This window comes from Lycorma delicatula, chromosome 13 (assembly GCF_047948215.1).
Source record: "Lycorma delicatula isolate Av1 chromosome 13, ASM4794821v1, whole genome shotgun sequence".
Taxonomy (NCBI): domain Eukaryota; kingdom Metazoa; phylum Arthropoda; class Insecta; order Hemiptera; family Fulgoridae; genus Lycorma; species Lycorma delicatula.
Genome location: NC_134467.1, coordinates 26069998 through 26096831, shown reverse-complemented (window position 1 = coordinate 26096831; position 26834 = coordinate 26069998). Strand labels below are relative to the sequence as shown.

Sequence of the window (26834 nt, the reverse complement as noted above, 5' to 3'; positions counted from 1 at the left end):
AGTCCTCACCCAGAGATCCGAACGGGGGACTAGTTTACCTCTGGAATATTTTACCAAGGAAGGCGCCTCCATCATTGCTATATGAAAATGCAGAGATCCACATTTTCTTGGAAAAAAAGCAGCTGTAGTTTTCCATTGCTTTCAGCTGCGCAGTACTCAGAGTACTGAGTGATGTTGATATGGCCGTTTAAGTCATCCTTACTCCCACCCCTAACAACTACTGAAAGAGCTGCTGCCCTCTTTCAGGAATCATTCCTTAGTCTGGCTCTCAGCAGATACCTCTCCGATATGGTTGCACCTTCGGTCCAGCTAATCTATATCACTGAGCACTCAAGCCCCCTCACCAACGGCAAGGTCTCATGATTCATAGAGGAGGAATAAATATATATTAATTTATTTATTTAGTGTATGGCTCCAACATGCAACACCAATTACAGTAAAAAATTACAAACAAACATTCAACAAATTAATATAAGCTACTGATTCTGGAATTGTCATCAGGAAATCTTCAGGATTCCCTTCATAAGTTGTCCTAGAGCAAACTTCTGTAATGTGTTTAACAGTATAATTTTCACCACATTCACAAAGTGGCGTCGGTGTTTTACCCCATTTATACAGGAAATAGGCGCATCTACCATGCTGAGTTTGTACTCTGTTTAGCGTTGACCAAGTCTTATGTGGCAAGTCAAAACCCGGCGCTTTTGAGTATTACATGGGATTTCGTTAGTCTGCTCTGTGGTCCCGTTTTCTCCTGGTCAGCCATCAGGACCTCCTGTGACTCCTCAAATGATCTACATTTTGTTGTTAGCACCCAGTCATCGGCCTTTTAAGCCGATGGGGAAGCGTGACACTTCTATTTTACTAGCATTTGGTTGGAGGCGCAATCTCCGGAAGTACTTTTCCAGTTTCTCCAGGTCAGCCATCAGGACCTTCTCCGACTCGTCAAACAATCTATATTTTGTTGTTAGCACCCAGTCATCGGCGTAGCCATGCATTTTAGATCTTGTCTCTGGCATGTCTGCAACACAGTAGCTGAAATGAGAGGCACAAGTACCGATCCTTGTGGCAGGTCGTTCTTGAGTTTCCTGGGTGAGCTTATATCAGATCCCATGATAACTTGGAACATTCTGTAGTTCAACATGTTATTAAGGAGGCGAGCTGTTACTGTTAGTTTGCATGAGATTACAGGGAGGACCTTACAAATCATGCTATCTTCCCCCCACACAAACATTAAAATATATGTTTAAATGTATAATTATATACACGGATTTTTGAAGACGGATATTTCAAACAGTGAATTTTGTTGTTCATATTCATAAACAAAACAAAATTATATATGCTTTCATATATGCTTTCACAAGCCGCCGGTAACCTTCCTGCCTATTAAATCGTCATCCGAAGAATTAATGGAAAAAACATACTCAAAATATATTCTATGAACTTGTTTTATATGACGAATATTTCAATCATTTTTAACAGTATAAAATAAATATTATTCAAATTATTAAGTGTTATTCAATTAAACTTTTATTCATGTATTTAATGTCGATAGTTTGACTCAAATATGTTTGAACGTGTAAAAACAAACAAAATTAAAGACACGCGTATTCAAATTGTAGAAAAATATTTATTAATTAAAACATAAATAACAAAGACAAAAGTGAAAATTGAAAACAGATTTTATTGACTGGCTCCAAAAGTTACATCGATAATCTACATACATCGATAAATCGAATTGGTGCGATACAACAAAAACTAAAAATGACGTAGTAATTAACCTAGTAACCTAGACGTAGTAACCTATTTAATATTGAATATATTAGAAAAAAAGAAGGTAAGAAAAGTTTAGTTATTTTTTTGTGAAATAATGGGTCCGAGTGATATTGTAGACTGTGGTGTATGATTACGAACACCCCAATAGCACAGTAGTATAACTGATATGCATTCCTACCATGTGCTGTCACTGTTTACACCCTCGGTTATATATATATATATATATATATATATATATATGAAATCTATTCTGTGATCTGTGTGGTGTTTGGTAGTCATTAAAATTATTTTTACAGAGTGAAAGATGTATGTATTATTTACGTGTCGTAAGTATATTAATATAACTAAATATAATATAGTAAACTGTATAATAACAGATTTAATAATTAATCATATTTGGATACCCAGAAGGTAAGAAATCGCTATGTTACTTTTTGTGAAATTACGGAAGCTCACCCGGGACGGAGTCAGAGCTTAGCAAACGGGAAATTAGTCGTGAACACCAAGAGAGAGAGATATTCAGAATTATTCTGTAGGCGAAATAGTTTGAAGTATTCTCAAACAAGTATAATTAAAACATTAAACATATTTATGGAAATAGGCAGATTTCGATGTGCTTGTGTTTTTTCAGTTGAAATCATATCCTACATATAAATTATATTTTTGATTAAATTTGATGTACTTGTGATTGTTCAATTATGTAAAAGGTAGTTGTAGAAGGTTCTCATAAACTTTCTATAAGAAGAGATAATCTCATATTTTTATGTTAAATTTTTAACTTTTCCACAATGGCTTCTTTGTACCACAGAAAATTAATGCAGTCTGGCTTTACCAGAAACACTGTAATAAATTTAGATGTTAAGTTAATCGAATGCTGCTCCTGAATATTTCATGCAAAAAATCTGTAATGTGTTTATTAATGGTTGGTTTGGTTGATAATGGCATATGAGAGTCTGCAGTTTTACAAGTTTTCATGTCTAATGTGACAAAGTTATAACTAGGGTCAGGTTAGGACACTCACTTTTGACTCGCATTCTTCTAATAGTTCATGTTATATATCCTTATTTTATGTTACTGGCTTCTTAACTCATTAATTATGTTTTTCTTCTGACAATTTTTTGATTGTCTAAAAATTAAATTTTTGTTTTTAATACAACTGAATTGACTTCCACTAGTACTTTAAAAACATGCAATAATCCTTGTTTAATTTAGCATCATAGTCTATATACATAGCATATAGTCTATATTTAGGTTTTCTTTTGCAAAAAATTGTATCAATATAGGTAATAAAAAACCATCACCTCTACTGTTATTGCCTACTCATAAAGATTTTTTGGAGATTTAGAAATTCAGTTATACCATAAAACTCTGGTTTTCATGTTGTCTTAGTTATAAATATAAATTATATGTATAGCAAATCATTTCCATACATAACTGATGCATTTTAGTGCTTTAAAACCCAGTTTTACACATAACATATCTTAAATTATCTTTAACAATATATGTAGTTCCAAGCTCTTAACTTCATCAGATGTTATGTTTCAGTAATATTTCATTTAACATGCTTATTTTAAGTCACACTTTTGTAGTAGGATATTAATATATATTTATATTTTTTTTGCAGAGTATGGATGCACAAACTAACGATTCAGTTTTGGAAGAAAATCCATTATCCTTGCCCATTAAAAAAGAAGACATGCATGAAACTGGGCAACAAGAATATTTGTTTGTACATCTTGCCCAGACTGATGATGATAAATTGACAATTTTTAAACAAGTAACCTATTTTCTTCTTTATTTTGGCTTAAGTGAAAAACATAAAAGCTAGTTATTGTAAGACTTTTCAATTTTTCTGTTCGTAAAGATATTTTTATTTACTGTTTTTAGCCCACATATTATTGAGCATTCATGTCTAACAAGAGATATTTTCATTTATAGTGTAAAAAACATTTATTAGTGGAGTATAAGGGGTTAAATAGCGTTGTTTAACAAATTGCATCTAACATACTATGGTAGATAAATTTTGTACAACAATACGTAACAAATAAAATACAGTGAGCAGATGCCTCATGCCTTAAACAAAGGTGACTAATTCATTTTATACCCACATTTAACATTGTTTATATAAATGTTTAAAAGAGTACAAAGCTATCCTTGCCTTTATGAAGCATGTTCAGTTACAAGAAACTTTGTTATAGGTTTCAATAATCCTTATTCTATGTCACTGCAATTTTTGTTTCCAAACAAGGTTGATGTGCTTCTTTATATTTGCACCAGCAACCTGTATCTTTTACCAAACAATTTAGATTGTGCAAACATTTTTCTATTGATCTATTAATTTAATGCCAATGCCTCCAATATTTCCCTTTTCTTGCACTATCATGTGTGATTATATACTGCAAATTCCAGTTGAATATTATTGTAGATGTACTCACACGGATGAGTTATTTCTATGAAAATCAATTTATTTTATAATTGTAAGAAAAATAGATATATTATTAATAGATGTTAATTATATAAAGATAATAAATTATTATTATTATTACTTTATATTTTGCTGCAGAGTATGGATGCACAAACTGATAGTTCATTTTTTGATGAAGATCCATTATCTTCCAGTATTAAACAAGAAATCAAGCATGAAACAGAGCGAACAGTACATTTGATTGCTCCTGTTGCTATGATAGATGATAAACTGACAACATCTAGACAAGTAAGATATTTTCATTTACTATTTGATGGTTTACCTAATATTTAGCATTCTAAATAATATCTAATAATTAGTTATTTTGATTAAAAGCTTAAAAAAAGTGATACCAAAGTGTATGTGAAATGATAAAACAGTATTTGTAGGATTGAGAAGTCACACGTCACTCCAAAAGCTACGAAAACTCGTGGCTTTTGATAAAGAATAACCATTCCGAGTGAGATTTTATATGAGGTTTCTTGTTTCTATCTTTATAGTGTCAAAATATGCTGTTTCTCATCACATAACAAACCTACTGAAATGCAGCTGATATATTCTTGCAAGTAAATTTATAATCTTTTCACAGAAACCAGTTTTATAAAGAACATTATTGTCCTCAGAGAAACTACTTCATTGTGTCTCTTATGATACTGTAAATGTGGCACAGCCAGAAAAAATTGTTTGTTTACCTCCCAACAGACAGCATGTTGCATTATTGCTGTGCAACATCCATAAAATCAATAAACGTAAGAAATATTGTACTTCTTAATACCATTCCTATTGGTCTTTGGTAACAGCCATGAGCCTACTATTCCAAAATCTGTACTTCTTGTATAGTTTTTAGTATGGTATTTATGAGTTTTCTGAGGGTTCCTTGGGATTTTTTAATGTCGTTTTATGCCATTTCTCTAGGGTTTTTCAGTACTCATGGATTGGAATCTTTTTTTCATGTGTATTAAATTATAATCTGTAATTATAATAAAATGATTATTCAATAGAAATATGACTATTGCATGATATAAATCTGAAAATTAGTAGAATATATTGAAATGCTACTATTTTTTAGCAAAGTATCAGCTTTCTCAAAACAAGGTTAATTTCTTAGAGTTTCTTTTCACAGAGAATTGAATTCATATTTAAATGGTAGTATAAATTAAATTTGTGCTTAAATAGTTGGCAGCTCACAAACATCCACTAGAAACTGTTGAAACCATTCCCAGTATTGAATTCTCTTTGCACAGTCTCTGGCCAATAACCTTTGAATCGCTTTATATGGGACAAGACTGAGCTTATTACAAATTGCCTTGTTGCAGCTGTTTTTCTGTTAAGCTAACTTTTGCACGGATTTGTTAAGACTACATCACATAGTAGTCGATACGTCTTCATCGAGTACTTATGGTCTACCACTTCACTCATATTTCTTTACTGATCCAATCTCCCCAAAGTCTTCGATTAGTGTTCTTACGCCATATCGATTAGGAACCAGTGTACCTGGAAATCTAATAAAATACTAATCTTTCATTGTCTGTATATACCCATTATGCTTATGAAGATGTATTAAATGAGAAATATTCACTGTTCAGTGTGCACATGGAAAGACAGCCTCAATCATTTAAATACAATGAACAAACAGTGACAAGAAAGAGTCGTATCTTCTTTAGTTGACACATATTCTTGTCACAACATCCTGATCGGGTCATGGAAGCTAACTGCATTCAATACAGAATTACAAACCTTTGTAGAAAACATTATTCATATTAACACAGAATAAAATCCCTCAACCTATAATCATTTTTATGTAGGTGTGTAGATACTTTTCGAATACACTGGATTATGAACTTCCTGTTAGAGCTCGCGCTTTAGAATGGTATATTTTCAAGTTAGATGGTAGCAATGAATTTAATTTAAAGAATGTGATAACTTCTGAATATTTTGTCTACAAAGATGCTAATCATGTTACTCAAAATTTTGTCACTAAAATAGCTGTGAAAAAATGCGTGAGTTCTTTGTGTGAGTTGTAAGGGTGAAAAAAATTCTCTCTCCTTCTTTAAAACGCAATCAACGTAGTGATTGATTTGCCCTCTTAACCAATTTTAGAGATCTTAGCAAAGAAATTTATATAATTTATTTATAAAGGGATCCTTTCATCATTACTCGAAATTTGATCAATATTGATTGTTGAAGAAAAATAAGTAACTTCATAATCTACTAATTTTTTCTAAATGATGTGGTATTGAATTTGGATCTCAGGTGTTAAATTACATGCTAAGATGCATTTTATGATGCGTTTTATCACATTTTATCACACATTTACAGATGTGTTTTATCACATTGTCTGGCCAAAATTGTGCAAGAGTTTTTCCCAAACCTTGACACAATGAACTGTAGCTTTGATACTACAACAAATCCACAATTAACTCGAAGTGATGTTCACTTTTTTTTTGTCTTTAGTCACTTGACTGGTCTGATGTAGCTCTCCAAGTTTCCCTTTGTAGTGCTAGTAGTTTCATTTCAGTATACCCCCTACATCCTACATCCCTAACAATTTGTTTTACATATTCCAAATGTTGTCTGCCTACACAATTTTTTCCTTCTACCTGTACGTCCAATATTAAAGCGACTATTCCAGGTTGTCTTAATATGAGGCCTATAAGTCTGTCTCTTCTTTTAGCTATATTTTTCCAAATTCTTCTTTCTTCATCTATTTGCCGCAACACCTCTTCATTTGTCACTTTATCCACCCATTTGATTTTTAACATTCTCCTATAGCACCCCATTTCAAAAGCTTCTAATCTTTTTTCTCACTTCCATATAAAGCAACACTCCAAATGTATACTATAAAAAATCTTTTCCTGTAATTTATATCAATTTTTAATGTAAACAAATTATATTTCTGACTGAAGGCACGTTTCGCCTGTGCTATTCGGCATTTTATGTCGCTCCTGCTTTGTCAATCTTTGTAATTCTACTTTCCAAATAACAAAATTCTTCTACCTCCATAATCTTTTCTCCTCCTATTTTCACATTCAGTGGTCCATCTTCGTTATTTCTACTACATTTCATTTCTTTCGTTTTGTTGTTTATTTTCTTGTGGTAGTTCTTGCATAGGACTTCATCCGTGCCGTCTTCCATTATCATTGTTGCTGTTTGGTTCCTGTAAATGTTAGCAGTCATTCTTCTATCTGTATTTGAACCCTAATTTTTTAAATTGCGGAACATTTTATTCCAGTCTACATTATCGAATGGCTTTTTTAGGTCTATAAATTCCAAGTATGTTGGTTTATTTTTCTTTAATCTTCTTCTACTAGTAATCTGAAGCCTAAAATTACGTCACTTGTCCCTATACTTTTCCTGAAACCAACTGGTCTTCTAACACTTCTTCCACTCTCCTCTCAATTCTTCTGTACAGAATTCTTGTTAAGATTTTTGGTGCATAACCAGTTAAGCTAATTGTTCTGTATTCTTCACATTTATCTGCTCCTGGTTTCTTTGGTATCATGACTATAACACTTTTTTTGAAGTCTGACGGAACTTCCCCTTTTGCATAAATATTACACACCAGTTTGTATAATCTATCAATCGCTTCCTCACCTGCACTGCGCAGTAATTCTACAGGTAAATAGCCTATTCCAGTAGCCTTTGTGCTATTCAAATCTTTTAATGCTTTCTTAAATTCAGATCTCAGTATTGTTTCTCCCCTTTCATCCTCTTCTTCTTTCATCCTAAAATTGCTTCCCTTGTCTCTATACTTTTCCTGAAACCAAATTGGTCTTCTCCTAACACTTCTTCCACTCTCCTCTCAATTCTTCTGTATAGAATTCTAATTAAGATTTTTGATGCATGACTAGTTAAACTAATTGTTCTGTATTCTTCACATTTATCTGCCCCTGCTTTCTTTGGTATCATGACTATAACACTTTTTTTGAAGTCTGACGGAAATTCCCCTTTTTCATAAATATTACACACCAGTTTGTATAATCCATAACACCATTTTCCGCTGTATAACTCTTCGATATATTCCACTCGCCTATCGACTTTACCTTTCGTATTATAAATCTGTGTACCATCTTTGTTTAACACATTATTGGATTTTAATTTTTGTACCCCAAAATTTTCCTTAACTTTCCTGTATGCTCCATCTATTTTACCATGTTCGTTTCTCTTTCCACTTCTGAACACGTTTGTTTAATCCACTCTTCTTTCGCTAGTTTGCACTTACTGTTTGTTGTATTTCTTAATTGTCGATAGTTCCTTTTACTTTCTTCATCACTAGCATTCTTATATTTTATACGTTCATCCATCAGTTGCAATATATCGTCTAAAACCCAAGGATTTTTACCAGTTCTCTTTTTCCACCTAAGTTCAGCTTCTGCTGATTTAAGAATTTCCTATTCAAGTTTACCCATTATTCTACATTTCCTGCCTTATATTTTTTACTGACACCTCTTGCGATGTCCTTTTCAAAAATTCTTTACCTCCTCTTCCTCAACCTTCTCTAAATTCCACCGATTCATCTGACACCTTTTCTTCAGGCTTTTAAACCCCAATCTACATTTCATTATCACTAAATTATGGTCGTTATCAATGTCTGCTCCAGGGTAAGTTTTGCAGTTAGCGAGTTGATTTTTAAATCTTTGCTTAACCATGATAGATTCTATCTGATACCTTGCAGTATCGTCTGGCTTTTTCCATGTGTATTTTCTTCTACTATGATTTTTAAACTGAATGTTGGCAATTACTAAATTATACTTTGTGCAAAACTCTATAAGTCAGTCCCCTCTTTCATTCCTTTTGCCCAGCCCGTATTCACCAACTATATTTCCTTCCTTGCCTTTTCCTTTCTTCATATACACTACATCATCATCATGGGCGCTTGTGGGCATATAGACATTAACAATCGTTGTCGGTTTAAGTTTTGATTTTATCCTTATTACAATGATTCTATCGCTTTGCATTTTGAAATACTCTACTCTCTTCCCTATCTTCTTGTTCATTACGAAACCTACATCTGCCTGCCCATTATTTGAAGCTGAGTTAATTATTCTAAAATCACCAGACCAGACGTCGTTTTTCCTCTTCCCATCGAACCTCGCTAATTCCTACTACATCTACATTTATCCTATCCATTTCCCTCTTTAGTTTTCTAACTTACCAACCTTTTTGACTTCTAACATTTCACGCCCCATTTTCATGATCAATTAATATAATTTTGGATCTTCAGTATATGACTCTTTCATTATTAACTTGATTCACCCATCCAGTACTAAACCTATTTTCTCTTATTTTTCATTTCATTCAGTTCTTCCAGCGGATGAAAATCTAATAAAAATGATAAACCGATCTTATTACTCTTGTTTGATTTTTTAAGAACAAATGTAATGACTTTATCTGGGGATGAGTTTGGAAAATATTTACACTTATTGCCAGGTTTCTATTTTCAGTTAATATTAACAAAACTAAACTACAGTAATTTTTTTTTTTATTTGCCATTATAAAATTGTCTGTTGTCAGACATCGATTCCTCCACATCATTATCGATGATGTGGAGGAAAGAATTACTGAAAGTAGTTTACAGACATCAAATTGTGTGGTTTGCAATAAATTAAAATATAATTGCATTTGTGATAATGTCATCGATGAAGAATATGATGATTTTAACAGTTTTTCTTTTAAAAAAAGTGCATGCAAATTACAGAAAAACGTGTTAAAGAAAGGAATGTTATATCTTTTCATCTTCCTATTCACACATGTGTTCTTTGTGAGGAGTCTTTCACTCGGAGATCTATATTATAGTCACACTTATCTATTCATGTTGTAAAAAAAAACTTAAAATATAATTTTTCTAAAAAAACCTTTATTCGACGCAGTAAGTTAAAAACACATATCTCTACTAATACAAATGAGAAAGTTTTGTAAAAAAACTTTTAATGAAAGCTCTAATTAAAAAACACATCTCTCTGTTCATAATGGTGAGAAGAAATTTACTTGTAATTTTTGTAAGAAAACATTTTGTCACAGGGATAGTTTAAAAAGACATCTCTATTCATACGGGTTAGAAAATTTCATTTGTAATTTTTATCTAGAAAGTTTTACTGAAAAGTCAAATTAGGTTACAAAGTGGTATAAATTGTCTCTGTTATAGGATCTTTGCAGTTTGTGGCTAGTTTTTTCTTTTTACATTATTGTATATACTACTCTAAACTAATTAGTTTATAAACAAGATCATTTGGAACCATTTATGTTACATATGTACATTCTGTTAGTAAAGCTTTGAAATAACTTGCATATTACATAATTCGTATTTTCTTTATTTCCGGTTGTCTAAAAAGTACTGAGCCTTTGGAATCCAAAATGTAGAATACATTTATTGTTTTTGAAAAATTACATTTTGAGACTACCTGGACCATATTTTTTGATAACCTTCTTCCATTTTTCTGTCAACACCATAAATCCTACACTATAGAACTTCTAAGTTTTCCGTTCTTAAAATTGAGTTACAAGGTTTTCAAAGGCCTTTTTTGAAACTAATTTAACACCATTCAGGGAATTATTGCAGAGACTGAAACAAGTGCTATGCTACCGGTGTAGGTCCAGGCTATATGATGGACGCATCAAAATCTCCCAGTCAAGTTCTTGCAATTGTTGATAGGTTGTTAAAGATGTCGCTTTCTGGCGGTTATCAGTATGGTGTATGACATCCTTTCTATTTACTAATTCTGGCCGTTTTTTTTTTTTATTGATAAGTGCAGTCACACTAAATGCCAACAGTACAGGTTTGAGTCTATCATACTGCTTGGTAGCACCAGACTGTGAGACACGATGGCCTTCCAGTTACACCTAACACAACATAATCTTCCTGGCCATCAGTGTGGGCTTTGTCACAGACTATGGAGTTTCTCCTTGCTTCAGTCACAATCTTTTTCACCATTGTGTTCTTAGGTGATCCACTTTTCATCACTGATGATCATCTGGCTTCAGAAATGGCTCAGTTTTATTACGTTTCAGTAGAGATTCACAAATAGAAATTTAATTGAGTAAAGTTTTCTCAGTCAGATCATGTGGTACTCAAATGTCAAGCTTCTTTTTGTAACCAGCTTTCTCTGATTGGACTAACAGTGTTTGGTGATGGGTGTTAGGCCACTGACAATGTCATGAAGGCTCGCATGGCTAGACTTTTACCAGAATATCACTCACTTTTTCTGTGATTTTGTTGTTGGTCTTCGACTGCAAGGAGCATCTTGGACATAACAATTTCCAAAACAAAAGCGACTGAACAATCTTTTGGCTGTTGTGTTTGATGACATATCTTGCCCATAAACAGCACAAGTTTCTTCACGGTTCTGCGCAGCATTTGCATCTTTATCGAAATAAAATTGTAAGATCTCATCAGTTTTGCTGAACATCCACTGATTTTCATAGCACAATACCTTACGTCCAAGTATAAGAATTGCAACATTTTTTGCACATCTAGTAGCTTCAACTGCCAGCTGTCAAATAACATTCGGCCTGACTCACTGCAACTCATATACCCTGAGATTTAGGACATTAAACTATATAGTGTGCAAAACATTCATTACTTTTTAGACTTCCTATTATTAATACATAACAAATGAAAACTACAAGTTTAAGACATTGTTACTAAGATGTTCATTAAGTTAAGAGTATATTAGAAGTAATTGTGAAAGAATATTAAAAACTGTATCCAAATATATGTATAATTATAAAATAGCATGAGAGTCATTTATAAAAAACTTCTAAAAATACCTGATGAAGATTAATTTGAAATTAAGGAAATTTGTATACATGTCTTTCTTACAATGTAAGTGAGCACTAAGAAAGAATTCTGTTAAATTTTGAGTTTAAAGGTTCAAATTGAGTTAAATGTAATTTATTATTTTTAGAATTTTTCTTACCTCTACTTGATTTTTGGTGTGTGTGTGTGTGTGTGTGTGTGTGTGTAATCTTCATGTGAATATCAAAAGTGCAGGCAGTATATGGCATGGCAGCCCAACAAATACAGCTACTGCCACTCTTATTGTATGTACGATGTGATTGGCTTTACCAGCCTCTGGTTACTTGACTAAAAAACATAATGTTTTAAAAAATAATTGTCTATTTCACAGAATGCGATACAAAAAAAAAAATATATTAAAAAACCTGTGTATTTTTATTAAAATTTTTAAAACGCCTTGACTTTAGAATAAGTTGTACGATACATACATATATTGTGTTTTTTGACCCTAAAACGTACAAATTTACAGAAAAAACCCCAATACCCTATCTTTGACATGATCATTTTACTTCACCTTTCAATATAGCTGTTCTAGCCATATTTTACGGAAAAGTAATATTTATTTATAAAATAATGTTAAGCTAAAAACATAAAAAAAGGCCATTGTTGAAAACTTGTAAGTAGATTTCTTCACATAATTTAATTCAACTTTGATAGCTAAGATACTTTCTAATAGTATTTTATCTTAATCAAATCCCCATAAAGAGATGGGGGAAAAACTTGAATTTTATTATATCAATATATTCTGAAATACTGGCAGAGCAGGTACTACATATCTTATCAAAGCAATTTTATGTTTACATATGCACAAATTGATATCTGTTTCTATCTTTAATTTTTACTATTAAAATTCATAAAAACTATTGTTTAAATTTTTGCGCTAAATGAATGTTTACAAAGTTCATATTATATTAAATATATATATGTATTTATATAAATAATATCAATCTAAAAATCAATGTGATATTTGACATTCCATTTCATTGACCAGTGCCTCATAATTATTAGATCAGTATGATGATATTCTGTTCGTAAACACTCAACAGGATGCTCATCAGCGAGTTGAGATGTATATTTTATGTCTTCTGACACATTTTGATACTTTGATATTATTTGATACATTTTAATATTATAATATTTATTGTCAAAAATGATTCGCAAATATATATGGTAACTGAAAAATGATTCTGTCCTGCAAGCTACTCTTTTAAGAATGGAAACCTCTCAGTAGTGCAATACAAAAGTTCTTACCTGATACGTAGTATTTTAGCTTAATGTCATTACGAAGATTCAAAGTTGCTTGCCTCAGTTCTTACTTGAACAAGCTCTGCAAGGTGTGCACACATTCCTATTGTACTAGGTGAGTAAAAGGGTCCATTAAAAAAACCATTGGCTTGATGACTATTGACTATTGATGGCTATGAACTTTTTTTAGAATTTGAAAAATTGTATGCCTATTTAAATTAAATGTCGCCTACCATTTTTTTATATATTTAAGTATATATATATATATATATTTTTTTTTTTTAATCGATGTTGTGGAGAAATACCATTTATGTACCCCCACGTGGTGGAGGAGTGTTGGACTCACATGGGTTCGGCTAGATGTTATAGAGCCTATGAATGCCTGCACCCTACCGCCGACTAAAACTCCGGTTTCACTGTTCCTTTCCACCCAGAGCCGGTTTTGCAATTAAGTATATCACAACACCGGGGGTGACAAGATAGGGGGGCTTAGCAGTCCTGTAGCTTCATCGCTGCCCCCACCTGCACAAGCGTGGACAGATGGCGACTCCACTGAAGGCTGTCCCTCACCGCCTCACCTTCTGGCTCTTGACGCTGCTTCTGACAGCTACATTATTCTGACTGTTTCTTCTTGGGCTGTTTTAGTTCACTGCTTGCTCTAATTAACTATAGTTTAATCAATAATCTAGATAATATAATGACTTCTACCAACTGTACTCACTTTAGCTAATATTCACACACTACATCGCTATTTACCTTCCTTTTGGACATTGGTTTCACTTGCAACTTGCTCAGAGGCTACTGGAGTCCCCTCGCTTCATCTACCACCCATGCATGTAAACACAAACGAGCGGCAACTGCATGAGGGGCTGTCTTTCACTCCCTTGCGACACCTGACCCGGCTGCCAGGGTTCTGTTGTATATTCAACTCGCTTGTCATCTAACTCTTCTTGCCTCATCATTTTCTTTCTGTTGTAACACTCTACAGACAAAATTAGCCACAGCTGCAAATCGGTCGCTTCACATCACATTGTCAGGATTAATTTGCCCTGTTACTGGTGTGTACTCACATCTTTCCTTCTCCCATCTACTACAGGAAAAGATGATGTATTCTGATGTTTCTGTTTCATTGCAGTACCGACACTCTGTACTATCTGTTCTGTGTCTTGCAAACAAGTACGCTCTGAAGGAGCTGTGGCCGGTTAGGAACTGTGTAAGCCAGTAGTAATTTATCTCGCCAAATTCTCTCCCGATTCACGGTCCAATCTCACATATTAATCGTCTTGTGTATTTATTTTTACACGAAACAGTCCACCCTATCTGCCACTTGTCTAATACCTCACGATATGTCTCTTCTTTACTCATATCATCATCTATCTTCACCTGTGAATCAGCCAACTGCTGCAGCAGAAACACTCTGGCAACCACAAGTAAAAGCCTCTGTGAACACCGAGGAGTAGGCACATGTAATTCTCTGAGCTATCCTCCTTTGTACTCCCTCCAGCTGTGGTCTGTTATGATCATACCTCAGAGATCTGTACCATACCGGTACACCATACAGCAAATTTCCTGCAGATATATTTGAATCAGTTTTCTCAGGTATGCAGGGACATTGACTTTTTTTCAACACCTTGAATATAGCCTTCCAACTGAGAGAATATAATATATTGTGGCCATCTACCAATATGACTACTGGGATTTGACACGTACACAGAGTACCTTTCATTGCATTATCGACAGTTTTCATCACCTCTTTTACAGCATCAATCGCTGATCTCCTCGACCGGAAACCAAATTGCCATTGACTAAGGGCACCTCTCTCTTCAATGTAATTCCTCAGCCTGGCCTCTAACATTCGCTCTAATAACTTGCAAAGATTTTTAACTAAACAGATCGGTCTATATGGTACTGCGCTCTCCGGCGCCCCAGGTTTCTGTATTAAGACCAGTTGTGATGTCTTCCAAGAAGTAGGGATAAAATCACCCTTTGTCATTTTATTCATTACGTCTAGAATAGTAACTGGAGCTTCCTCTACCAGGATCCGGACGACTTCAACCGAAATGCCAGCCGGACCCGTACTCTTATGCAGCTTCATTTTTTTACCTGCAGTCTTAAGCTCCTGCATGGTAAACAGCGGTATAATGTCAGCTAGTATTTCTTCTCTGAAAGGCTCTGTTTGTTTCAGAAAGAGCTTCCTGACGTATTCACATACCTTATCCTTCACGATCACCAGTAAACTGTCAACCTAATCTTTCTGATACCAACTGGTAGCCTTTCCCCCACAGATCTCTGTCAATGTCCTCGTGTAGTTCCTTCCAACATTTGGTCTTGGCTTTTTTAATAGCTGATGCATACACGGTTCTGGCTTTAGCATACTCCTTTTTTGCACTGTTTGGTTATAATAAAGAGTAGAAAAAGACGAAACAATTGTAAAACTGAAACGAGTAAAAGATTGATGAGCCTTATCTAGCCTTTACTTTTAAATTGATGTATAAGAAATCAAAAGAAAAATTAAGATCATGAAAGCTGTTTTTTTAAATATTTTTATTGTGTATTTTCCATAGGATCTTTTCTGCCCTGCCAAAAACTCTACAGCAGGGAGGAAGCTTCGGCCTTGCACTGGGAAATACAAAATAATTTCTTTAATACACGTTTTAACACTTTTTTAGAGATTTACTCATACAATGCTTCTTAAAAACTACATTGTTTTATTTTGTGATGTAGAATTATCACAAAAGATGTACAACACTTTTCCCTTCAAAGTTAAGACGACAGGTGGTTTAGCAAAGCAGAAGAAATTTCTGGCTGCCTGGTGAGGGGGTAAAAATATTTTTTTTTGGTTCAACCGACGGCTCTTGAATAATATATTTTCCATTTGGAGTTAAGTGGTCTCATTTGTTCCACTCTTTGGTAACAATGTTTATCCCCAGCTGGGCTGTCCCGTTCGCAAAGAAAACACATGTACCTAGTATAGCCTAACTGCATGCCTAACAAAATAGCTGTAACTTTCAAATCACCACATATGTTTCAATTATGTTTTTTATAATTTATTTTTTCAAGAACATCTTTCATCACATTGTATGTCTTTCAAATTAATACCATAAGCGATTGGTATCGAAGGATATTTATTACCGTTGTGTAGTAGAACCGCTCTTAAACTGTACTTGGATGAATCTATGAAAAGGCGCCAGTCCTCAGGTTTATGAACTTGTCCTCAGTGTGACATAAGCTCATCAATGTTTATCCAGTAAACTGAATTATTTTCATCAATAAACTATTAAAACAATTCTTTTTGTCAGTTTCGAAAACCCGAAATATTAGTATTTTTTTGAAGTAGATTCCAACCTTGCAGTCTTGATCCTAACAATTCAGCTTGATTTTTTGATAAGTTTAAGTCCCTAACAGAGTCGTTTAATTTACCTTGTGATATAAGATGCGGTATCGGAAGGTAATTCAAAATCAAAATCATTGTTGTCTTCTTCAGTACTGCCTGATTCTTCATCGCTGCTTTCAAAATATACATTCACAGGTGGCTCAGGAAATTGAATAATTTCACAGTGAGGCGCAGGCCTAATTGCAGATTGCAATGAACGATATTTTACAGTATGTTTAGATTTTAGAAATGTTATGTAAAAAGTAGTGTTTTTTTACTTGATTTTTTTTTTGTTTAAATGATTTTTTAAAATAATGAATTTTATAAATTTAAAATTTCTCAAATAAAAGAATCAGTCAAAGATGATGTATTTAACTCGATGTTAAATAATGTAGATGTTGATATAATTGATGAAATTAGTATAATTAATGGAATTGTTGGTGCTATACAAATTGTTGATTTTATAATTATTCATTTTATTAAAAATCCTGTAGTTGGAGGTATACCTCTTATTGATAATGATGAAATTATTAGGGATGTTTTTGTTAAATTTGTTTGAGTATTGATTTGGTTTAAAAAATTGATATTATTTTTTTTGAACGTGTTTATTATAGTTAAGTTGATTATGGTGTATATAATTAATAGAAGAATAAATTGTTGTTTTGAAATTATTAATGAAAAGATTATTACTGGTGAATTTGAGATTGATGAGTATGCTATTAATTTTTTTAGTGATGTTTGTTTTATTCCTGAGATTGGTGCCATAATTATTGATATTATTATTAGTTTAATTCTGGTTATTTGGGTTGCAATAATTGTGGGAATGATTTTTTGTATAGTTATCATTATTATACATATTTCTCATCTTATTATTTGCATAATTCTTGGTACTCATAGGTGAAATGGGATTATACTTATTTTTATTAAAATTCTCATTATTATTAAAATTCTTTCATTAATGGGGCAGTTAATGATAGCATTAATAATTATTGAGGTTATTATAATTGATCCCCGACGGGGAGTCTTATTCTTTAAGACTTTGGGGGTTGGCGTCCCCACGGGCCTAGCCTCCGCAGCTTTTCTTCCCACTATACAATGAGCTGCGGAACACTTTACATTTTACACATATACTACACCAAGAACACTACATAAATTACAACATACACACATACACAATTACACAACAACAACCTACACTGATATTTCTTACATTTACACTCGGTGGTGTTGCGACATCTTACGAAACGCAACCGTAACCCAAGGTGGGAACAAATCGTGCCGATGGGTGAATGGCTCTACGTAGTGAGTCTCGAACGATGTCCTCTGGGCACCAGGGCGAACCCAGTTGTATTTAGCTCTAGCTCCAGTACGCGTGCGCTCTGCTGGAGTGGTCCATTTTTCGCCGGTACTCGTGGGACCAAAATTTCAGTTCCAATAATAAATACTATGATGGTTGGTGGTCCATCTGAAAAAACCACCATTTTAAGTCTTGCGAAGAGACCTCGATCAGCTTCGTCTGACGAGGATAAAAGTCCTACTGAACAGAATTTCTTAAAATCAAAATATAAAAATATCAGATTCGTTGTTCTCAAAAATAGTCAGGAAGGTGGCTCCCTTCAAAAGGTCTCACCGTTTTTAATAAACAAAACCATAACAGGTGCAAGTGGCTCCCCGAAGAATATCAGGAAATTACGCGACGGATCGATTCTGGTTGAAACATTCAACGATGAGCAGAGTCGATCTATCTTACGTCTCCGTAGTATGGGTGGCATAAATATAAGCGCAGAATGCCACAAAACGCTAAATACGAGCCGGGGTGTAATTTTTTGTAGAGACCTTCTGGATATAGATATCTCTGAAATAGTTGACGAGCTGTGCCACCAAGATGTTGTTGAGGTGAAACGTATAATGAAACGGCAGAACGGAACAGAAGAACCGACACCGTCTCTTATATTAACATTCAGTCTCCCTGTTCCACCAGAAAAGATCAAAGTGGGTTACCTCTCGGTTCGGGTACGACCATTCATACCCAACCCACGGCGATGTTTCAGATGCCAAGGTTTTGGTCATACTACAACATCTTGCACGAAAACTGAGATCTGTGCTCGATGTGGTAAAGAAGGTCACAACGACACTAACTGCGAAGAAAGTGAAAAATGTGCAAACTGCAGTGGTCCACATACAGCCCGCTCCCGAGATTGCCCAACTTTTAAAGAAGAAAAGGCAATTCTCAAAATCTGTACGGAGCAAAAACTATCTTTTCCGGCTGCACGTAGAGAATATAAAAAGATAAACAACTCACGGAACCTGGTTAAACCAGACGTATCTTTTGCCACCGCTACAACTAAACAAATTCCTACAAATGCTAATAATCAGCAGTGCGGATCCTGCAATGAGCTTAAAAAACTTGTTCAGATGCTATCTGATCAAGTAGCTTCACTTACAGCCACTATCTCAGAGCTGACAAAAATGAATAAAAAGTCCTCCATCGCAGCTAGTGAATCAAACAGTATGATACATACGAAAGTTCCTATTCCCAAAATCGTACCGCCACGAATAGCGACTATCACAGCTGGCAGTAAGCCACCTAATAAGCTCCCCATAAAGGGAACCCATGTAACTATCTCTTCTGGGATGTCAACTTCAGCATCCCATCCAAATAAATCTCCTCCACCATCTCCTCATATACTGGAGGATATGGTTGAAGAACCACCCGACCCTAGGGCATCGGAGTTCTTTAAAATAAAAAATTCAAAAAAGAAAAACCGAATCACGTACAACTAATTTTTATTTAGTTTCCGAAATTCATTTTTTTATTTGCTTTTTACACTTATGAACATTATTCAGTGGAATGTTAGAGGTATTCGGTCCCGCATTGAAGATATTAGAGTACTGGCGCACACACATGATCCACTAATCATGTGTTTCCAGGAAACTCACCTCCTACAACATGACCGAATTACATTTAGAGGATACTTCTGCGAGAGATACGACTGCCTAGTAGACAGTAGGGAGAGTGGTGGAGTAGCGATTTTCATGAAGAATGGGGTGTCAGCTACAAGAATTCAACTAACCACTGTCATTCCTGCTATTGCAGTAAAGGTCACTATTCCCTTCAAATTGCATATCTGCAATCTGTATCTCTCACCGAACACTGTGTTCAGTGCTTTAGACGTCTCAAATCTCCTTACACAAATACCATCTCCATCGTTAATAGTAGGAGACTTCAATGCCCATCATATTTCCTGGGGCTCAACCTTCTGCTCCACTCGAGGAAATATGATAAACAGATTGAGACAAGATTTTGACCTTTGCCTACTGAATAATGGATCACACACATTTATGTCCTTATCAACTGGTGCTGTATCTAACCTTGATCTTTCCATATGCTCACCGAATGTACTCCCTCATTTTAATTGGTCGATTTGTGATGACTATCACGGCAGTGATCATAGACCAATTATTATTAGTTTCGGTGTAGACTGCGAGATTAAAAGAATGCCACGGAGATGGATTGTTGAAAAGGCAGATTGGAACGGATACTGTAAAGCATTCCAATCTCAGTATGACGATGGAGCGAACATCCTCGACCAATATTCTTCTTTTACGTCCATGATACTTAAGAATGCCAACAGGTATATCCCACAAACATCGGGTAATCCTAGACGTCCTTTCGTTCCATGGTGGAACGATGAATGCAAAATTGCTATTAGGAATCGACGGCAGGCACTACGTAAATTTAATCGTAGGCCCACAACAGAACATCTAAATTTATACCGCAGGGCTAGAGCGGTGTGCCGTCGAGTATTCTTGGACGCTAAGAGGAATTCATGGACGAAATACGTGAGCACTATCTCGCGCACTACTTCCACGTCTACTGTATGGAAGAAAATTCGTGCAATCTTCGGATCACCGAAACAATCTATTCTTGGTCTTATTGATGAAGGAGAACTCCTTTCATCATCCTCGGAAGTGGCAAATAGTCTAGCAAAATCTTTCCGCTCGGTGTCTCTCACCTCATCATATAATTACGATTTTCAACGGTACAAGATACAAATGGAGGTGTTGTCGTTAAACATTGGTGATTCGGTTGGTGAATTAAACACTCCATTCGTATTTAAAGAATTGTTACATGCACTTAAAAATTCACGGGACACTTCCCCTGGACCGGACAACATTCGCCTTTCCATGCTTTCACACCTTCCTAATTTGGCACTACAACAACTTTTGAATATTTTCAACGGTTTATTCTCCGAACAAGTCTTCCCACCCGGCTGGTCAGAAGCATTTATTATACCAGTACTAAAACCTGGTAAAGACCAGAAGAACCCCTCAAGCTATCGCCCTATTTCATTAACAAGCGTTTTGTGTAAAATAATGGAGAGAATGGTAAACCGCAGACTTACATGGTACTTGGAGAAACATGGCTTTCTATCTCCAGAACAGTGTGGTTTTCGACAAGGACGATCTTCCATTGACCATTTAGTGTCACTAGAAACAGCCATACAAAACGCTTTCCTCAATCGGCAACACCTCGTCGCTATCTTCTTTGATATAAAAAAGGCGTATGATACAGCCTGGCGACGTGGTATTCTTAACACTCTCCAAAAATGGGGAATCAAGGGCAATATGCTTGCTTTTATCCGGGGATTCATAAATCACCGAACGGCTCGTGTTCGTGTAGATGATTCGCTCTCAGATAGTGTCATCTTAGAGAATGGAGTGCCCCAAGGTAGTGTATTAAGTGCCACCTTATTTTCTGTAGCCATAAATGATATTACCAAATGTGTTCAGGCTCCTGTCTCATGCTCTCTATTCGCTGACGACTTTGCTATCTACATTGCAAGCCGTTCGGCACCCACAGCAGAGAGACTACTGCAGAACACTATATATCACCTTGAAGCTTGGTCCAGGATTACTGGTTTCACATTTTCATCCGAAAAAACAAAATGTGTAGTTTTTTCTCGGCTACGAAACCCTTCTATTCCGCAAATTTTTCTGAACGGTGAGACTATTACTATCTCTAATTACGTTAAGTTTTTAGGTTTAATTTTTGATAGTCGTCTTACTTGGGTCAAACATTTAAAAGAATTGAAAACAAAATGTTCCAAAATTTTAGATATGATGCGAGTCCTTACTAACACCAAGTGGGGAGCCGATAGATCATGTATGATACATTTTTACTATTCCTTTGTTCGCTCCCGTTTAGATTACGGTTGTGTGGCCTACTCATCAGCTCGTCAAACCGTGCTTAAAATGCTGGATAGTGTACATCATGCTTTCCTTCGGCTTGCTACAGGCGCGTTTAGATCAAGTCCTGTCGCAAGCTTACTTGTAGACTGTGGTGAACCATCACTTTGGGATAGACGAGACCAGCTCTTATTATCTTATTTTGCTCGTCTCAGAGGACAGCCAAATCACCCGGTTCTTGAGTCAGTCCTTAAAAATCCTAATCTAGGAAAGTATGAGGATCATCCACGACGTACTGCACCTGTAGGTATCCGTACCTGGCGTCTGCTGCAGCATATAAATGTTGACACACCGTCATTCTTTCCTATGTACCCTTGCTCATATCCTCCATGGGGAATAAACCACATAAATTTTAATTTTGACCTGACTACATGTAATAAACAATCAACACCATCTATCGTCTTTCAGCAGATGTTTCAGTGTGTTCTCTCCAAGGCGAAACCAGACGCGGTTGTATACACTGATGGATCGAAACAAAACGATACGGTTGGGTGTGCTTTTGTTGTCAATGAGAGAACTTATATGTTTGGTCTCCCCAGTATTACGAGTGTGTTTACCGCTGAACTATATGCTATAAATAAGGCTCTAAACATCATTAACCCTAAATATAGAAAAATTCTTATTTGCAGTGACTCGTGTAGTGCTCTCCAAGCCTTAAAGAACTTTTATTCCAAACATCCTATCGTCATTGAAATTTACAACGCAATCGCTGAGTTGAATAATCGCAACACAGAATTAAGTTTTTGCTGGGTCCCTAGCCACGTAGGGATTCCAGGTAATGAACATGCAGATTCCGCTGCCAAAGAAGCATGTAACCAGCCTCCTTTCACCACCCGAGTTGCTACTTCTGATTTCATTAACTATGTAAAACAATTATTAAGAACAAGGTGGCAAGGTGATTGGACAGCTACTGTTGATAATAAACTCCGTCAGATTAAAGATTCTGTGTTACCATGGAACTCCTCATACAGAAAACCCCGGCGTGAGGAAGTAGTACTCTGTCGATTGCGGATAGGACACACGAGAGTCACACACGAGTACCTGTTTACAAGAGGACAACCACCTCTATGCGCAAGATGCAACTGCCGCGTGACTGTGCGCCACATACTCGTGGACTGCATATGTTATGCGGCATTGCGTCGTAAATTTAAAATTCCTAGTAACATCCGTGGTATCTTGCGTGACGATAAGGAGGTTTTAAACCGCATGTTTATATTTTTACGTAGTATAGGGTTAATGCAAAAAATTTAATAAGTATGTATTCTTTAGTAATTGTATGTATTGTCCTATGTATTGTTTTGTTATCCGAGTAGGGAGCCTTTTACACTCCCTATCGGATTTTTTTGTATGTTTTTTAAATTCGTCTGTGATATTAGTTATAAGATTTTTGTGATATTAGTTTTAAGTTTTATCTCCTTTTTTAGTTTTAAGTTTTATTTATTTTTAATGATAGTTTTTAACATAGTTTTAAGTTTTATTTATTTTTAATGTGATAGATTTTAACATAGCTTTAAGTTTTATTTATTTTTAATGTGATAGTTTTTAACAGAGTTTTAAGTTACATATTAGTGTTTTTGTTATCCGAGAATGGGCCTTTTACACCCATTCCGGATTTTGTTTCTGTGATAGTAGTTTTAAGTTTTAATTTTATCTAAAAACCTAAAATTATTTTTATTTATTTATTTATGTATTTATTTATCTATTTATTAATTTCCGGGCGATGATAACGTTCAACCGTTTTTCGCCCTTAAAAAAAAAAAAAAAAAAAAAAAAAAAAAAAAAATTATAATTGATGAGGATATTCTTTGAATAATTAAATATTTTATAGATTGTTCATTTATTTTATTTCTTTTTTTTAAAAGGGGTAGAAAAGAAATTAAATTGATTTCTATAGATATTCATGAGAATATTATTCTGTTGGAGGATATTGTTATGATAATTCTTACGGTTATTGTTGTGATAAATATTGTTTTTGATAAATTTATTTTAATTAAAAAGAGAATTTATTCATCGATGGGGTATGAACCCATAAGCTTAGTTTAGCTTATCTTTTTGTAAAAGGATGTGTGATGCATTAAGAATTTTGATTTCCTCAGTTTCAGTTTAATTCTGGATTTTACAATTTAGCATGAGTGAGGTTTCACTTAATTTACTTCATCAAAGTAATCCTTTAATCAGGCATCTTGCTTGAGTATAAAAATCAATTGTTTTTTATCCTTTTTTTTTTTTATATATCATTTTTTTTTATACGGTACATTATTTGCTTATTTGTTTTTTTTTAATTTTTTTGCATTTATTTTGCAAATTTTTGCAATTTTTGATTTTTGAGTTTAATTTTTCAACAAAAATTTTTTCGTTATAATAAGATATTTATATTATATCATTCAATTGATTAATTATTATGTTACAAAAAAGAAAAAAGATAGTTATATTATAATATATATATTATATATGGTAATATATTTATTTAAATATATCTATTTCTCCCTTTAATATTTAATCTTATTAAGTATAATATTTTAATTCATAAGTGTTATATAAATTAAAAAAATTATTATATAATAGATAACCTCTTATATTTAAATTAAGATTTTAATATAATATAGATTTTTATTTTAATGTAAAATAGTTTTTGTAAAGATAATCATCTAAAGTAAATTATTTAATTAAATGCATCAATAAGATATTTAATAAAAATCATTTTTAATTTTAATTAAATACTTATTTCATAAGAATTTAATTAAAATCAACTTTTAATTAAATTAAATAGGATTTTATTAAAAATAATTTTATTCATTTAAATAAATTTTAAAGTTTAAAAAACCTAAGGAATATAATTATATTCCTTAGGAATATTATTCCTTTGGAATTATATTCCAAAATCATCAGCAAATAGAGAACATGAGATAGGAGCCTGCACACATTTGGGTAATACTGTTTATGGCTGCAGAAAATAAGGTGGCACTTAATACACTACCTTGAGGCACTCCATTCTCCAAGATGACACTACCTGAGAGCGAATCGTCAACACGAACACGAGCTGTTCGGTGATTTAAGAATCCCCGGATAAAAGCAAGCATATTGCCCTTGATTCCCCATTCTTTGAGAGTGTTAAGAATACCACGTCGCCAGGCTGTGTCATATGCCTTTTTTATATCGAAGAAGATAGCAACGAGATGCTGGTGATTGAGGAAAGCGTTTTGTATGGCTGTTTGTAGTGACACTAGATGGTCAATGGAAGATCGTCCTTGTCGGAAACCACACTATTCTGGAGATAGAAAGCCATGTTTCTCCAAGTACCATGTAAGCCTGCAGTTTACCATTCTCTCCATTATTTTACACAAAACGCTTGTTAATGAAATAGGGCGGTAGCTTGAGGGATTGGTTTGGTCTTTATCAGGTTTTAGTACTGGTATAATAAATGCTTCTGACCAGCCGGGTGGGAAGACTTGTTTGGAAAATAAACCGTTGAAAATATTCAAAAGTTGTTGTAGTGCCGAATTAGGAAGGTGTGAAAGCATGGAAAGGCGAATGTTGTCCGGTCCAGGGGAAGTGTCCTGTGAGTTTTTAAGTGCATGTAACAATTCCTTAAATACGAATGGGGTGTTTAATTCACCAACCAAATCACCAATGTTTAACGATAATACTTCTATCTGTATCTTGTACCTTTGAAAATCGTTATTATACGATGAGGTGAGAGACACCGAGCGGAAAGATTTTGCTCGACTATTTGCCACTGCTGAAGGTGATGAAAGGAGTTCTCCTTCAACAATAAGATCGAGAATAGATTGTTTCGGTGATCTGAAAATTGCACGAATTTTTTTCCACACAGTAGACGTGGGAGTAGTGCGTGAGATAGTGCTCACGTATTTCGTCCATGAATTCCTCTTAGAATTCAAGAATACCCGACGGCACACTGCTCTAGCCCTGCGGTATAAATTTAGATGTTCAGCTGTAGGCCTATGATTAAATTTGCGTAGTGCCTGCCGTCGATTCCTAATAGCATATTTGCAATCATCGTTCCACCATGGAACGAAAGGACGTCTAGGATTACCCGATGTTTGTGGAATACATCTGTTTGCATTCTCAAGTATCATGGACGTAAAAGAGGAATATTGGTCAAGGATGTTCGCATCATCGTCATACTGCGATTGGAATGCTTTATGGTATCCATTCCAATCCGCCTTTTCAACAATCCATCTCCGTGGCCTTCTTTTAATCTCGCAATCTACATCGAAACCAATAATAATTGGTCTTTCACTACCGTGAAAGTCATCACAAACAGACCAATTAAAATGTGGGAGTAAATTCGGTGAGCATATGGAGAGATCAATGTTAGATACAGTACCAGATGATAAGGACATGAATGTGTGTGATCCATTATTCAGTAGACAAAGGTCAAAGTCTTGTCTCACTCTGTTTATCATATTTCCTCGAGTGGAGCAGAAGATTGAGCCCCAGGAAATATGATGGGCATTGAAATCTCCTACTATTAACAGTGGAGATGGTATTTGCGTGAGGAGATTTGAGACATCTAGAGCACTGAACTCAGTGTTCAGTGAGAGATACAGATTGCAGATATGCAATTTGAAGGGGATAGAGAGCTTTACTGCAATAGCAGGAATGACAGTGGTTAGTTGAATTCTTGTAGCCGACACCCCATTCTTCATGAAGATAGCCACTCCACCACTCTCCCTACTGTCTACTAGGCAATCGTATCTCTCACAGAACTATCGTCTGAGTGTAATTGGGTCATTTTGTAGAAGGTGAGTTTCTTGAAAACACATGATTAGTGGATCATGTGCATGCGCCAGTACTCTAATATCTTCAATGCGGGACCGAATACCTCTAACATTCCACAGAATAATGTTCATAAGCGTAGAAAAAATAAATAAAAAAAAATTAAATAATTAAATTTTGGAAATTATATAAAA

The 26834-nt window shown here is 34.5% G+C and overlaps 1 protein-coding gene across 3 annotated transcripts in view; it reads left to right on the top strand.

Moving 5' to 3' along the window:
* The first annotated feature begins 1749 nt into the window (after positions 1 to 1749).
* Positions 1750 to 26834, top strand: part of LOC142334120 (uncharacterized) — a 28826-nt gene continuing 3741 nt past the window's right edge. For 2 of the 3 annotated variants that reach the window (XM_075381851.1, XM_075381849.1), the window contains exons 1-3: positions 1750 to 1834; positions 3398 to 3550; positions 4337 to 4486. In XM_075381851.1, coding sequence (XP_075237966.1) covers positions 3401 to 3550; positions 4337 to 4486 — 300 coding nt within the window. In that variant the 5' untranslated portion in view covers positions 1750 to 1834; positions 3398 to 3400. Of the gene's footprint in view, positions 1835 to 2011; positions 2080 to 3397; positions 3551 to 4336; positions 4487 to 26834 lie in introns of those variants that run through there. The other variant, XM_075381850.1, reaches the window with a different exon arrangement.